The sequence below is a fragment of the Ursus americanus genome, chromosome 25 (genome assembly GCF_024610735.1).
Source record: "Ursus americanus isolate L20-20 chromosome 25, mUrsAme1.1.p, whole genome shotgun sequence".
Lineage (NCBI taxonomy): Eukaryota > Metazoa > Chordata > Mammalia > Carnivora > Ursidae > Ursus > Ursus americanus.
In genome coordinates this window covers 4,958,373-4,975,175 of record NC_142151.1, presented here as the reverse complement: position 1 = coordinate 4,975,175, position 16,803 = coordinate 4,958,373, and the positions used below count along the sequence as shown (strand labels likewise).

Sequence of the window (16,803 nt, the reverse complement as noted above, 5' to 3'; positions counted from 1 at the left end):
TGTGGGAGTATGGAAACCAGGCCAGGCAGGGCCAGAGGGAAGCCACAGCTGCCTTAGCTCCATTTTGCTCTGTCTGGCAGGAGAGGGACCAGGTGAAGATTTCGGCCACCTCTGCCCTGGGCTACATGTTGCGTCAAGTTGACAAATTCAAGCCTGGACTCTCCACCCGAAGAGAGATCTACACTTTTCTAGTCCCACTGCTGCTTAGCATTCAGGATAACAACACCGAGGTAGTCAAGGTACTGGTGACCTCTGTGCTGCCAACCTCAGCCTGATTCATCCCTCTTTCTGCTAGAGCATAGCCTTTGGCCCTTTTTCATGAGCCCAGCCTTGGCTGTACATTTCATATCCACCTCCTTGGTGTCATCCTTCAGGCTGGCTCTGAGCCCCTTTACCCTCTTTTGGGTGCCATTGATCTCATCCTGATATGGTTCTGCTTCCTGAAGGTATTCATGTCCCATGTCATGAACAAGGTCCCATGTTTCACCTGATCCCACCTACGAACCCACAACGATGCCCCTTGGGGGCTAGCTTTGTGGTCTTCTGCTTAGCTGCCTGGCCTGGCTCTGTACAGCCATAGGAGAGAGGCTTTGGGAATTCCCTTCTCTCCATCATGTAGGCCTGCGGTGGGGCCCTGACCGAGTGGACCAATGTGATTGGCTGGTCATCACTCACACAGACATTCCGGCATACCACCCTCAGCGATCACATCCAGGTATTGGAAGAAACGTGCAGGTACCTGGTGAGTAAGAGTCTCTGAGAAGACAGGCCACAGTACTCAGGTTAGGGACTCAGAGGCAGGCTGAGAGGCTACATAGGGGAAGGCTGACAGAAGATACATTCTTCTCATTCCTTGATTCTCATTCTTTATCATGAGCAAACTCTGAGAATCCACATTTGGGCTGCCAGTCCCTCATTCTTCATCTCTGATTCTCTTAGCAGCATCCCAGTCTCTGCTTTCAGAGGTGAGGAAGGTCATGTGAGGGTAGTAGATAGCAGTGGGACAGAAGTTTTCTGGTTACAGCTGGTAGGAAAAGATGTAGGCAGGAGTCATCAGGGCTTTTGGTCAGTAGTCATGGTGTTAAGGGTCTGCGGCTCCTACGAAGTTGAGAACAGGGCAGGATCAGGAATCCTTCCGGAAAAGTAAATATTTAAGGGCTAAGCAAGTAGGTTAGGAACCAACATTAGTAATTTTAATACTATGGATTTTGATGCTTATTTTACCTTCCATAGGTAGAGCACTTTACAGTTTACAAGCACTTCTATATCTGTTATCCCATTGGAGCCTTACAATTATGTGAAAGAGGTTGGGCAGGTTTTATTTCAACTGTTACAGATGAGAAAACTGAAGCCGGTGTCAGGGCCAGGATTCAATCCCACGTCTCCTGACTCCAAATCAGTTGTTTCTTCCCTTATCATGTTGGTATGAAGGAGCAAAATTCTCTCTATGATCTTCCTGCTAAGTCTGCCCTCTTCCTGGGGTCTGGGTGTCTGCGGCTACACATTCAAGCACCTTCAGCTGCCTGAAGACAGAACAGTGCTGCTTGTGGACAGGGTGAGAGGGTTAGGAGCATTTCTAGGGCCCCCCACCCCTAGCTCCTGGTCAGTACCACCCCTCTTTGGCTTCACAGGTGAGCACAAGCAAAACACAGCTGGTGGGGGACTTACTGTGCCAGAGCTTTGGCTTCCTGAAGAGCCCTCAGTCCTTCCTAAGGGCAGCTGCCATCAACTTCATAGGTAAGATGCTTCCTCCTGGCCACCCCTCCCTCTTCTCTTCAGCAGGGGAGCCCTCCTTGACCTTCTGCAAGGGCTAAGCCAGAACCACGGTACCGTGAAGCCGGTCACCTCCTTCCCTAGCTCGGATCTGATTAGAGAGGTTGTCCTGTGACCAGGCTCGAAGTCCCTGTTAGAAAGCTAGAGGAGGAAGAGAAGGCTATGTGCCTTTGCCCCACTCTGTGAGGATCCACCCACATGGTCTGCACTCTGTAGAGTGCAGAAGAGAACCATATTCGTTTGGAAGGGGAAAAACTATTGCTTTCACAGGAACCCTATGGATTTTCAAAAATATTTTTGTTTTAAACAAGGATAGTAGTACAGTATGTGTGAATGTTAGAAAACCTAAAAAATTCAGATTGGCAAAAAAGAAGAAAATAAATAATGCCAGAAATTCTAGCATTTGGGTTTAACCACTGTTAACATTCTAGAATTTTCCCCTAAGAATATACTACTCACACATACACTCACACACACATAGCCATTTTAAAAACATGAAGTTTGGTCTACTGTTGTTTTCCCTTTCTGGGTCGCAAATATGTGCCATTAACGTGCCCTTCAGCATTGCTTTTCACCCCTGTGTAATATTAATTCCATTTATGGGTGGATTTATGGAACTACTTAATCCTTCCTTATTTTTGAATATTGAGACTGTGTCATTTTTGTTTTTTGTTTTTAAGTAGCCCACCTCATCTTTTGTTTTTATAAGCAGGGACATGGTGATTAAATCTCTACATGCCATCATGATTATTTTAAGATAAATTTCTTCATAAGTAGAATTGCTAGGCCCAAAGGGTATGCAAAATTTTAAGGATTTTGCTGCTTTAACTGCCATCTAAAAAGTTTGAATCAGAGGGTGCCTGGGTGGCAGAGTCGGTTGAGCATCCAACTCTTGGTTTTGGCTCAGGTCTGATCTCAGGGTCATGAGATCGAGCCCCATGTCGGGCTCCATGCTCAGCACGCAGTCTGCGTGTGTTTCTATCTCTCTCTGCCCCTCTCCCCTGTGCGCGCTCTCTCTCTCTGAAATAAAATAAATCTTAAAAAAAAAAGTTTGAATTGTTTTCCATTGTTAACAGTTCTGCATGCAAGTTTCCATTTTGCAGATATTTGCCAACTCTGGGTAATATTTTAAAAATCATTACCAATTTGATAGGCAAAAAGAGTTGTTGTTGTTCTGATGAATATTTTTTTTTATCAGAAGTGAAGTGAAATATTGTTTTCCTATGTTCCTTAGCAATGCTTATTTTATTTTTGCAAATTAATTGCCTCATGCCCTTTGTCCATTTTTCTTTTGGTGTGGGAACCCCATGGCGTTTGACATCCTGGGTTCGTGCCCTACTTGTCACATGCCAACAACATTTTCCTGGGTCACCGCCACTCTGAGGGTTGTTCTTCCACTAGAACGCTGGCACATAGACTACAAGGCATCTCATAGAAACATTTCTTGCTAGAACTGGTTTACAAGCTTCCTTGTTTGGTACGGAATGGGTAAGGGTGGCCAAAAGGGCCAGGAATTCTGGAGTGACTTTGCATCTGTCCTATCTTCAGGATTAACAGCTAAGAAGCTAAGCATGAGTCAAATACATGAGGATGATGTGGAGCTGTTACAGAATGGTGAGTCCGAGCCTTGTCCCTGAGCTCTGGGTGCACAAGGCAATGGGGCAAGACAGAAAGGGGGGGAGATTCCTTAAGGACCTATTTTGTTATTTCAAATAAAGTACATTTTTACTATTATAAATGTTATATATTAAAGTAGAAAATGGGGCACCTGCCTTGCTCAGTCGGAGGAACGTGTGACTCTTGATTTGGGGTCGTTGAGTTCGAGCCCCATGTTGGGTGTAGAGATCACTTAAAATAAAATCTTGGAAGACTAAATAAATAAAAGTAGAAAATGGGGCTAGGTAGGAGGAAGAAGACGAGTTATCCATTGTCATGCTAGTTAGAGAAAAACACAGCTAACAAAAATGTTGTAATCACTCAACATTTATCATGTGCTGTCAGCTGCTAGCTGCAGTGGTATTCAAGGGAGAAACACCCTGTCCCCTAAGAACTTGGAGTTTTGTGTTCTTTTTTATTACAGTAAAATATTTTACAATTAACTTATATTTACAAGAAGAAATACATGAATATAGTCTGTTTGCAAATAAATAGAAACATTATTGATAAAGATAAATGTTTTGTTTTTGTTTTTATTTTTAGGGTAAAGTTCTATTCACTGCCAAGTCTGGCTTCTCTCCCCACTTCTCCCTGTCTGTTTGCTGTAGTCCTGTATTCTCTTGCAGTACACATAAAACATATATGTTATATAATATATAATTTATGATATATATCATATAGATAGATACAGGTATATACAGTTTCTGCAACTTGCTTTTTTCCCTTCTCGGTATGGTGGTACATGCAGATCTGCTGCAGTCTTATAACCCTTGGTAGATTGTCATTTAAATCATTTCCAAAATTGTTTACTATTCAAACAATGCTACCGTGAACATTCTTATATACATTTCTTTATATATAGGTGTAAGTGTTTCTTCAGGCTAGTTACCAGAAAGTAGACTTTTTAAAAAAATTTTTTAATTTAAATTCAGTTTAATGTAAAGTGTATTATTAGTTTCAGAGGTAGAATTTAGTGATTCATCAGTTGTATACAACACCCAGTGCTCATTCCATCAAGTGCCTCCTTAATGCCCATCACCCAGTTACCCCAGCCCTACATCCACCTCCCCTCCAGCAGCCCTCAGTTTGTTTCCTAGAGTTAAGAGTCTTATGGTTTGCCTCCTTCTCTGTTTTCATCTTATTTTATTTTTCCTTCCCTTCCCCTATGTTCATTTGTTTTCTTTCTTAAATTCCTCATATGAATGAAATCATATGGTATTTGTCCAGAAGATAGACTTTTATCACGCATGTTGAGCTCAACAGGGTTTAAAGTGAAACAACATTTTAACTTTCCCTCCAGCATCAACATGAATTCTAATTACCACCCCTTTCACTTCACTTTACAGACTTTTGTTAGTGTATATTTTAATTCTCTTTTTTTAACCCAAAATTTATTTATTTATTTTTAAAGATTTTATTTATTTATTCGACAGAGATAGAGACAGCCAGTGAGAGAGGGAACACAAGCAGGGGGAGTGGGAGAGGAAGAAGCAGGCTCATAGTGGAGGAGCCTGATGTGGGGCTCGATCCCATAACGCTGGGATCACGCCCTGAGCCGAAGGCAGACGCTTAACCGCTGTGCCACCCAGGCGCCCCTAACCCAAAATTTAGATACTATGATTACTGTTGTTACTTTATGCAGCGTAGATTTACATGCAGTGTTATATGCTCCCCATTCCTTCGTTTTTTTCATCCCTAAGTACACTTTTTAGAAGTTTCTTTAGTGCCAGTTATCTTCATGCTATGCTCTCTTGGTTTTTGTTTGTTTGTAATGACATTTTCTTACCCCCGTTCTTGCAAGGTAGCTTTACAAGTGACACAATTTTTTTAAAAGATTTTATATTTTTTTAGAGTAATCTGTACACCCAACGTAGGACTTGAACCCACAACCCTGAGATCCAGAGTCACATGTTCCACCAACTGAGCCAGCCAGGGGACACTGTTAGTGACTCAATTCTAGACCAACAGTTTCTTTCCCAGCATTTCGAAAATACCATAGTATTGTCTTCTGGTTTTCTTTGTTGCTAAAAGAAGCATGCTGTCATTCTAATTTTTGTTCCATTGCAGGTAATCTAGCCCTTTCCTCTGGTTGTTTCAAGATTTCTCTTTTAGTTTTTAGCATTCTTTAAAAGTCTAGAAAATAGTATAATAACCGCCCCCCTTCCCAAGCTTCAAAAAGTATCAGCTCATGGTTTCCTTGTTTTCTCTATTTCTCTACCTGCACCTCTTCCTGCCAGATTATTCTGAACCAAACCTCAGACTTCATATTATTCATCTATAAATATTTTAGTATATATTTCTAAATGATACCCTTTTAATATTAAAACATTTAGGGGTGCCTGGCTGGCTCAGTCGATAAAGCATGCAACTCTTGATCTCGGGATTGTGAGTTCGAGCCCCACATTAGGTGGCAAGATTACTTTAAAAAAATTAAATTAAAAAATTAAATTAAAACATTAAAAATGTTTTAGTAACAGACATGTTTTGGAGTACAATGCAAATTATGCATGCATTTTTAAGATAAAAGAGATTCTAAGGATTTGTAGACTATATGGGACTTGAGGTAACTCATCTAGACCCCTGAGGTTACCCATTTATTCTCTTCTGCCTCTGAAGTTAGGGGTACTTCAGAGAAGCATTTGCTCATCCTGAACTATAACCCTCCTAATTTTGTAGGCCGAGTCATTTGTCCCAAGATCACGGAAGCGAATTACTGGGAGAGCAAGAACTAGACTTCCACTTCAGGGATCTTTGCACTGACTCATGCTCACTCCATTGTCCTGTCATTTTACTAAAGTCCCAAGAAAGAAGGAGTGGGAATCTGGGGTGTGTCAGAAGAAGAGCTGATATTCCCAATGTATCTCAGAAGAGAAATTTTACTTCATCTTCCAAACCCTTTGGTCCCTAAAATAGCCAAACACCTGTGTTTGCTGTAGCAGGTACTTCTGCCCTTGCTCTCAATTAAATGAGTTTCTTAATTATAGAAAACCTACTGTATACCAGCTACTCTTCTAAGCACTGGGATACTGCAGCAAACAAAACTCATGTTGTCCGTTCCCACCCCCCCATGCCCCCACCCCTTCCAGTACCTTAACCAAGTACATACATGTGAATAGGCACTATGGAGAAAGTAAGGCAAGGCCAAGGGTCAGGGGGTACAGGGCAGGGCAGGGGCGCCCCTCTGAGAAGGGGTGCTGGAGCAGAGACCCAGAGGCAGCGAGGGCAGGCACCATCTGATGATCAGAGGGAAGAGCACTTCGCATGTTCAAGGAAGAACAAGAAGTCAATGTCATTGGCATGGAGTGAGCAAAAGGAAGAGCAGGAGATGAGCTCAGAGGACCGCAGTGGGACCAGAATCATACTGGGCTTTTCAGCCGTGGTGAAGAGTGAGGATTTTGTGGTGGGCGGTAGGGGTACTTGGTGAAACAGTTCATAACTCCTCTAAGGGGCGTGAGAAGGGTTTAGGGTGTCTGTCATAGGTGGTAGACAGGTGGTTCATTCTAGTGCCGAATAGAAAGGATGTTTGAATTATTTGTTCTTTACCATCTTTCCTGCCCCAGTTTGCTTCCTTTGATCCAGATATAAGATGGAGAGAATGTTGGCTTTTATAGCCCTGCCCCTGGGTGCCAGTGCTGTTGTATACAAGAGTGGGCGTGTATGTCCAAATGATCTGGCATGGGGGCCCCGGCTTTGCTGTCGGTGCTGTTCTGGTCCTGCACATGCTTGTTCTCAGGGACGTGCCCTCTGGTTGGAGCCACTTCAGGTCCTGGCACCTGCCTCAAGCTAATATTCTGGATTCGCTGTCTTTGAAGGCATGGTGACATCATACTTCAGAGGAAATGCCCAGCAGACACCTGGAGATAGACACGTTCTTGTTTCCTTTATGATTTATTACAGCTCTTTGAAGTCTTTGCAAGGTAGTGGACCCCTATTCCCAGCAACTGAAGAATTTCAGTGAAAGTATTCTAGAATGAAAATCCCAGACTCCTCAGTATACCAGAGAATTCATCTTGCCTTCCTCATCCCACCCAGTATCCAAGAAAGACTGCCTACATTACCTAGACAGGAGGGACTTTTTCCCCAAGGAAAGTAATTCCAGTTACATTTACACCCATATCCAGTGCCTAACTCGTGGTCAAGAAATGGTTCTTCACAGGCTTTACATATTTGCTGTGTAGCTGAAGCCCAGCTCTTTCTCCTGTTCTATGTAAAAATGAGATCAACATGAAGCTGTCAACTTTGATGGGCTTGACGGCCCTTTTGAGCCAAGATTCTTCCTGTTCTCTTCATCCTTTGGGTGCTAAGCAATTTAGCACTCTCTGTTCCCACCCGAATCTAAGCCCCTGGCTGCCATTCCCTAACTGGGCCGCTTTAACAACCCCCACACCTGCTGCTTCTCTATACTTCTCTACACAGCAGCCAGATTCTCTTTGAAACGTGGATACTGAATCATGTCACCCCTGGCTTAAAACCCTTCAGTAGCTTTCCACTGCTCTTTGGGTCAAGTCTGGTCCCTTATGCTTGACCAGAAGGCCCTGACTGAGCCGGCCGGCTTCTATCTCTGCAGCCTGAGCCTATAGCACCTCCTCTGTCCCTAGAAGCTGTAGTCACACTGATTACTGTGAGTAGGTGCCCCCCTACCTGACCTTTGGGATTGCTTCTGCCTTTGCTCTTCATGAAGCTTCTTACCTCTTAGCTCACATGTCACCTTCTCAGAGAGGCATTCCCTGACTAGCCTAGCTAAAGAGGTCCTTCTTGGTTATTCACTGTCATTACTCTGTTAAATTTCCTTCTTTGTACTTTATTTATGTTTCCTTGTTTGCTTTGTCTTTCCTGCACTAGAACGTTAAGTTCTTGAGGGTGGGGAATCTTTCTTGTTCACCACTGCATCCCCAGCACCTAGCATAATGGCTGGGGACAGCAAGTGTTCCATAGTAGCCGTTGAATGAATTAGTGGTTATTGTTTCTAACAGTGAAATACTGCAAACAACCTAGTTATTCACTAATAGGGAGTTCATCAAAGAGATGATGATAGAATCATGTGATTGGATATTACCTTGTATAGAGGAATATTTTATGGGAAGAAAAAATGTAAATCTTATTTTTGTAAAAAGATGTGTCCATATTTGGTATTAAAAAAAAATACCACAGGTGTGCCTGGCTGGCTTAGTCAGTAGAGCATGAGACTTTTGATCTCAGGTTCATGAGTTCAAGCCCCATGTTGGGCATAGAGATGACTTAAAAATATATATACTGCAAGGATAGGTACAAAAATATTAACGGTATTGTCTTGGGGGGGTAAGTGATTTTTCTTTCTTTTAGAAAAATGATTTTTACGTAAACATTTTTCTAGAGTAAAACAAGTATTACTTTTACAGTGACAAAAATTATTGTAAATGAAGTTATATAATAATAACCTGGTATGAGGGGTGGAAAATGATGGGGTTTGGGTAGATAGTCCTTGGAGATCGAGAGTCTGATTTGACCTCCTTTCTGGTTTCAGCAATTGGAAGTCTGAGGAATGATCCTGTGGAGTCTATCCAGTCTTTGGTCAATACTACTCTGAAAAAAATTGATGAATATGTTAACCCCGGCTCTGTCTCTACTTCCAGGATGAGCCAGTTGAGCAATAATATTTTCAAAGTCACTGGCATGAAAACCCCCAAAAGAAAGAAGCGACTGTTTAAGAGTATCAAACGGGAAAGAGATGATGGTGACAATCAGAAAAAGAAAATCTGGAAGTGGCTTCAAAGACCTCTAAATTCATTGCGAAACCGGTACAATAGAAGGGTGAAAAATATTCCGCTCATAATAGGCAATTCAGACAAATCGTCAGTGCTATCACAGGTCCCGACATTTGAAAGTCCACCTGCAGAAGCTGGGCCTACCGCCAAATAAGTTGCTCCTAATTGCTCTGGGACTCCAGCCTTTTCCATTTGCTTGTCTAGATGTCAGTACTTTGCTTCCCAGTAGCCCTCCTACCATAGTCCAACTGGATGGGCTACTTTGGATTAAACCCAAGGAGGCAGTTTTGATCTAGAAGACACAGTATGTTTCTGGTCCTTTCTCTCCCTAGGGGATTGTTGGGTATCAGCATATGCATTTGTCAATAAAACTTATTTTCTCATTCTAAGACAAGATGACTTTCATCTTAGTTTTGGGGGATTGGGGAGAAACCCGAGTGACAGGGACAGCTCAGAAAGTATCTCCTTCAACCTTCAGGTAAAGTTTCAAATGATAAGAGGGAGGAAGAGTAGGGTGTCAGAACAGCGTGGCTCCTAGTGTCCAATCTTTTTTTTCTCACCTCCACACACGTTGGATGAAATTCCCAGGCCTGACACACTAAAGGGCACATTCAGATTTCAGGTTGGTACAGAAAAAGGCGGGCTATGGGTGAAAACATTGGGGCGGCAATAACTCCAGCCTGATCTCTCCCACTTAAGAAAGCGCATTTGGATTGTGATGGAGTGACATTCTTGTTGGGATAATTTTGAGTCCATTCTAATTTAAAAAATTATTTTTAAGATTTATTCATTATTTAAGAGAGAGAATGAGAGCAGGGGGAGGGGTAGAAGGAGAGGGAGAGAGAATCCTGAAGCAGACTCCCTGCTGAGTGCAGAGCCAGATGCAGGGCTCTACCCCATGACCCCGAGACCATGACCTGAGCTGAAATCAAGAGTCAGCCCTTCAACTGACTGAGCCACCCAGGTGCCCTGAGGGCATTTTCTTTTTTCAAAGGCCCTGACATTTAGGCTATGGGAACTCTGTTCTGAGAAGTTTGAAAGATGTAGATAGAAGGGGACCTGGGCAGCTCAGTTGGTTAAGCCTCTGACTCTTGATCTCAGCCCAGGTCTTGATCTCAGGGTCATGAGTTCAGGCTCCACACTGGGCTCCGTGCTGGGCATGGAGCCTACTTAAAGACAAAAAACAAGAGGTTGGGGAAGAAAAAAAGATGTGGAAAGACCAAAGAATTAGTTCCCACTTTGGTCAGATTGATTAATTGGCTTCTTTGAAGTTAACCATGATAAGAATGGTTTTGATTGCTTCTAAATTTTATGAACTTTTAGATAAAATCCTTCTAAAACTGTTTTCCTCATATTTAAAAATGAGAATATTTAAACTTACTTTATAGGCTTTATGGAATGAAATGAGATAGCCATGTACTTGGTGTAGAAATAAGCACCTAATAAATAGCTGTCATTATCACCTGGGTATGATGGTTAATTTTATGTGTCAGTGTGGTTGGCCCATAGTGCTCACATATTTGGTTAAACATTTTTCTGGATGTTTCTATGAGGATGCCTTTGGATGAGATTAACATTGTAACTGTAAGTAAGTAAATCAGATTGCCCTCTATAATGTGGGTGAGCCTCATCCAATCAGTTGAAGACCTGAATAGAATAAAAAACTGACCTCCTGAGAGCAAGAAGGAATTCTGCCAGCAGATGACCTTTGGACCTGAACTGCAACATGAGCTCTTCCGTGTGTCTTCAGCCTGCTGGCCCACCTTGCAGATTTTGGACTTGCTGACCTCCATAATTGGCAATTCCTTAAATCAATCTCTTTCTCCCTTGCTTTTTACACACACACACACACACACACACACACACACACACACACACACACACATCCTATTGGTTCTGTTTCTCTGGAGAATCCTGACTAATATACCAGGCATAAGGCAGCATCCTCTGAGTCAATAGAGAAGTGTTAGTTCTTTGGGATGACAGAGATGGAGTCGGTGGGAGTTGGTGGGAGAGCTCAACTTTAAAGAAGAAACACTACTCTGACTTAGCTTCTGAATCACAGCACTGAGACTTCCAATGCTTTGTATATTGGCATTTGCCCCTTTGGCATTCAGCCTAGCTTTACACTCTTTCTGACTTCATTTCAATTTCCATCAAACTTGGACTTCTCAGGATACCCCCAACTCTGTCATGATCTCTAATTCTTGCCACTGCTCCCTGGCTGCACATTCTGTACTAAGACAGCTGCCCCACCTGTTTTTTTGTAGGGCCGCCAGTCTTGTATTCGGGGGACGCTTGACCAAGTCAGGCTACCTGGCAGAGGAAGCTGGTCAACAGCAGGGGGAAAAGTTGCACTCTCACTTGGTTCAGTGTCATCATCCTGTCTTCTTTTGCATAGTTCCCCTCCTCCTGCCTTCCATCTCCTTGAGTGGGAACAGTACTTCTGCTCCTCCAACTTTCTCACCATTTAGGCTTTTCTTAATCCTTGTAAAGTGATTTTGTTCCAACTACTGTGCTGACTCTCCCTCCTTAAGTTGCTAGGGGATATTTTTCTAGTTATTGTTCTCCTTGACCTTGCTGTATCCAGTATTTTTTATCATTTTTTCTTTTGCTTTTATGATGACCCTAATTTGCCCTCTACTGCTCTAATTAATCAATTTCTCACTTTCTTCCCCCCAGTTGGGACCATTTCTTAAAGGTCATTCCCTACTTTTATCCTCTTTTAAAAAAATGTGTTAAAATATATATAACATAAGATTAACTCTAGTAACCATTTTTAAGTGTACAGTTTAGTGTTAGGTGCATTTGCTTTGTTGTGCAAATGAAGTCCAGAACTCCCTTTCGCTCACAACACTGAAACTCTCTACCCATTAAACAACAATTCCCAATTTCCCATTCAACTCAGCCCCTGGTAACTTCCATTCTACTTTCTGCCTCTATGAATTTGACTACTCTGGGTATCTCATGTAAGTGGAATTGTACAGTATCTGTCTTTCTGTGACTGGCTTATTTTACTTATCACAATGTGATGGTTCATTTTTTGTGTCAATTCGGGGTGGGCCATGGTGTCCAAATATTTGGTCAAACATTATTCCGGATGTTTCTGTGAAGATGTTTTTGTTTGTTTGTTTTTTAATAGATTTTATTTATTTATTTATTTTAGAGAAAGCATGTGCAAGGGTGGGGGAGAAGAGAGGGAGGGGGAAAGATTCTTTTTTTTTTTTTAAAGATTTTATTTATTTATTCGACAGATAGAGATAGCCAGCGAGAGAGGGAACACAAGCAGGGGGAGTGGGAGAGGAAGAAGCAGGCTCATAGCGGAGGAGCCCAATGTGGGCCTCGATCCCACAACGCCGGGATCACGCCCTGAGCCGAAGGCAGACGCTTAACCACTGTGCCACCCAGGCGCCCGCAAGGGGGGGAAAGATTCTTAAGCAGACTCTGTGCAGAGCCTGACTCTGGGCTTGATCTCGCAACCCTGAGATCATGACCTGAGCTGAAACCAAGAGTTGGATGTTTAACTTACTGAGCCACCTAGGCACCCCGTGAAGCTGGTTTTTTGATGAGATTGACATTGAAATGAATGGACTCTGAGTAGAGCAGGTTATTCTCCTTAATGTGGGTCGGCTGCATTTAATGAGGTGAAGGCCCTTTAATAGAACAGGAGGAGATTCCTCAGAGCAAGAAGAGATTGTGCCAGCAGACAGCCTTTGTACTTGAACTGCTACTCCTCCCTGTCTCCAGCATGCCTGCTGGCTTACCTCATCAGATTTTGGCCTTGCCAGATCTCCACTGTGTGAGCCAATTTCTTAAAATAAATCTCTCTATATACACATCCTATTGAACCTGTTTCTCTGGATTACCCTGAGTATGATGTCCTCAAGATTCATCCATGTTGTAACATATGTCAGAATGTCCTTTCATTTTAAGGCTGAAAGATATTCCATTGTATGTAAATATAACATGTTTATTCATTCCTCTGTTGATGGACATTTGGGGCACGTCCACCTTTTGGCTATTGTGAATAATGTGGCCATAAACATGTGTATACAAATACCTATTCAAGTCCTTACGTTCACTGCTTTTGGGTAGATACCCAGAAGTGGAATTGCTGGATCATATGGTAATTCTATTTTTAATTGTCTGGGGAACCATCATACTGTTTTCCGTAGTAGCTACACCATTTTACATTTCCACCAGCAGTGTATAAGGGTTCCAATTTCTCCATGTCCTTTTTTTTTTTTTAAGATTTTATTTATTTATTTGACAGAGAGACAGCCAGTGAGAGAGGGAACACAAGCAGAGGGAGTGGGAGAGGAAGAAGCAGGTTCCCAGCGGAGCAGGGAGCCCGAAGCGGGGCTCTATCCCAGGACCCTGGGATCACGCCCTGAACTGAAGGCAGACGCTTAACGACTGAGCTACCCAGGCGCCCCCTCCACGTCCTTATTAACCCTCGTTATTTTCTGTGTGTGCTCACACTAGCCATCCTAATGGGTATAAGGTGGTATCTCATTGTGGTTTTGGTTTGCATTTCTCTAGTGATGAGTGATGTGAGTGGTATTGAACATCTTTTCATGTGCTTTTTGGCCATCTGGGCCATGTGAATAGCTTTGTTCAGAGAAATGTCTATTCAGACGCTTTGCCCATTTTTTAATCGAGCTGTTTTTTTGTTACTGTTGTTGCCTACAACTCAACAGTAGGAGATCTTTGCATATTCTAAATATTAGCCCTTTATCAGTTATAGCATATGCAGGCATTTTCTCCCATTCTGTAGATGATGTTTTCACTCTGTCAATTGTGTCTTTTGATGCACAGTTTTAAAACTTATTGTTGTCCAATTTATTCATTTTTACTTTTGCTGCCTGTGCTTTTGGACTCCTATCTGAGAAATCACTCCCAAATCCAAATCCCCTATGCTTTCTTCTAAGAGGTTTATACTTTCAGCTTTTACATTTAAATCCATTTGGGGTTAATTTTTTTTTAAGTGGGCTCCATGCCCATCATGGAGCCCAACGTGGGGTTTGAACTCACAACCCTGAGGTCAAGACCTGAGCTGAGATCAAGAGTTGGTGATTCGACTGAGTCACCCAGGCACCCTGGGGTTAATTTTTATACATGGTATAAGGTAAGTGTCCAACTTCATTTTTTGCATGTCGATGCCTCCCCTCTCCCCCTTTTTTAAAACTGTTCACACCTTCAGAAATTTTATCACTCACTGTGGCTTTAGTTCTTTTACCCAGAGGTGATCAAATCCATATACTGAGCCTGTACCACTTTCCTGAACTCTAGTCCTCCATTTTCAAACACCACTGAATACCTCATGGAAACATTGAGGGGGGACAGCCTATAAATTCAGTCCGACAAATGAGATCGACCTATTTTTTTTAAAGATTTTATTTATTTGAGAGAGAGACACAGAGAGAGAGCGTGCATGCACAAGTGGGGGGAGGGGAAGAGGGAGAGGGAGAAGTAGACTCCCTGCTGAGCAGGGAGCCTGATGCAGGGCTTAATCCCAGGACGCTAAGATCATGTCCTGAGCCAAAGGCACTCAAGTGACTGAGCCACCCAGGCACACCTAAGATTGACTTATTATGTGAGGAAACAATGTATTCCATGCGCGCTAGAGTGTGGCTTAATGAGGAAAAGTTACATACCTAGATTTACTCTGGACCTAGTAATCAAAGACACTGGGGCTCAGATAAATATTACTAGGGTATGTCTTGCACTGTTCCAGGGAGAGGCACATGGAGTCTTAGGGATGGGAGCAATCCGGTCTCTGGAGGTTTTTTCTCTCTCTCTTTTTAAAGTAGCCTCCACATGCAACGTGGAGCCCAACACAGGGCTTGATCTCACGACCCTGAAATCAAGACCTGAGCTGAGATCAAGACTCAGAGACTTAATGGACTGAGCCACCCAGGTGCCCCTGGAGGCTTTCTCTCTTATGACAGGCACATTTCATGGAGCTTTCCCAGTGCCTGGGTGACATGTTTCACTCAAATTCCTATGTTTTCCTTTTTCTGAATCTATGCTTACCGAGCAGTCTTCCAATTCACACTGGCTTCCCAAATAGGAAGCGATCAATTATTCCACTCACTGGAAATGGCTCCTTTAAAAACGAATCAATCCATTGGCAGGGATGTAAATTTAGTGATCATGCATTTGTATGATGTAAACTTTCTGAGTTTACTAAAATAATTCAGCTTCTGGACTGATAATCAGTTGGTTTTTACTGAATGAATGAATGTGAGGGCCAGGCTATACCCTGGAAAAAGATGCCTTTGAGAGGCCCTGGTCCTGCTTGTAACATGGCATGCAACTGCATAACTTCGAACATCTCAAAGATAGAATATTCCTATCCCCCTTCAAAATGCATTATCCCTCCTGACCTCCTCATTTCTGCTCTTCCAATTGCCAAAGGCCTGAATCTCAGAATTTGATTCACAGTTAGGACCCAACTTTATTTATTATTAGATTTTATTTATTTATTGTTAGATTTATATCACAGCTATAGCTAAAGGGGAGCTAAGAAAACTTACAATAAAAGCATAAGATTACTAAAACCAAACCCAGTTCATATAGTACTAACCTTTGTTGAGCTTTTATAATATGGCATGCCAGGAGCTAAGCCCTCAATGTTGCCAAGAAGATCTCACTTATTTCAGAAGAGTCCTTTAAGGTTGGTCCTGCTATTACCTCCATTTTATAACTGAGAAAACTGAGGCCTAGGGGCCTTAAACAGCTTGCCAGGCTCACCAAGATTGTTAACACTGGATCCCCAGATGGTCTGACTACTAGAGCATAGACTTAAAATTATGAAGAAGAAATGATAACAGAAAAATAAGTATCAAAAAACACTGGCCAATGGGGGGCTCCTGGGTGGCTCAGTCGGTTGTGTCTGACTTTTGGTTTCAGCTCAGGTCATGATCTCACGGGTCCTGAGATCAAGCCTGCATCAGGCTCAGTTCAACAGAGAGTCTGCTTGAGATTTTCTGTCTTTCTCTGCCCCTCCCCCTACTTGCGTGTGTGGGCGTGTGAGCTTGAGCGTTCGCGCATGCGCGCGCTCTCTCTCTCTCAAATAAATAAATAAAATAAAACACTGGCCAATGAAAAAGTAAAACAACGCACATTTAGTTTTGAGATTATTATCAGCAGAGGCAAAGAGGAATATATAATGGGCCTATGTAGCTCTTAATGTGGAGAACATAGGCAAAAGGAAATATAGATACAATTAAATTTCCTTCTAACTTGCAGCCCATTGACAAATATTTGATACAGGCAGAATCTGACATTCCTCCAGCAACTCCTAACTTTTTTTTTTTAAGATTTTATTTATTTACTTGACAGAGAGCACAAGTAGGCAGAGCAGCAGCAGAGGGAGAGAGAGAACAACCGGGAAGCCCGATGTGGGGCTTGATCCCAGGACTCTGGGATCATGACCTGAACTGAAGGCAGCCGCTTAACCGACTGAGCCACCCAGGTGCCCCAACTTCCAACTTTCTTGATGTTAATGCCTTGCTAGAGGGAAAAACTACCCTAGCTAGACAATAGCTAGGCCTCCAGGATCCCGTAAATCTTCTCTAACATATGAAAATCCTTTTGGAGACTTCTTTTGTCTCTACCCAGCAAC

General features: G+C 42.6%; 1 protein-coding gene and 1 non-coding gene across 2 annotated transcripts in view; both read left to right on the top strand.

The window, feature by feature from the left end:
* LOC123781575 (maestro heat-like repeat-containing protein family member 1) overlaps positions 1-10,549 on the top strand; it is a 94,513-nt gene extending 83,964 nt beyond the window's left edge. Inside the window, exons 40-44 of the mRNA XM_087855908.1 lie at positions 81-239; positions 620-742; positions 1,632-1,737; positions 3,322-3,387; positions 8,933-10,549. Coding sequence (XP_087712034.1) covers positions 81-239; positions 620-742; positions 1,632-1,737; positions 3,322-3,387; positions 8,933-9,327 — 849 coding nt within the window. The 3' untranslated portion in view covers positions 9,328-10,549. The remainder of the gene's footprint in view (positions 1-80; positions 240-619; positions 743-1,631; positions 1,738-3,321; positions 3,388-8,932) is intronic.
* TRNAK-UUU (transfer RNA lysine (anticodon UUU)) lies at positions 8,585-8,657 on the top strand. Its single transcript has one exon. It is a non-coding gene; the product is annotated as a tRNA-Lys (tRNA).
* Positions 10,550-16,803: the final 6,254 nt, after the last annotated feature.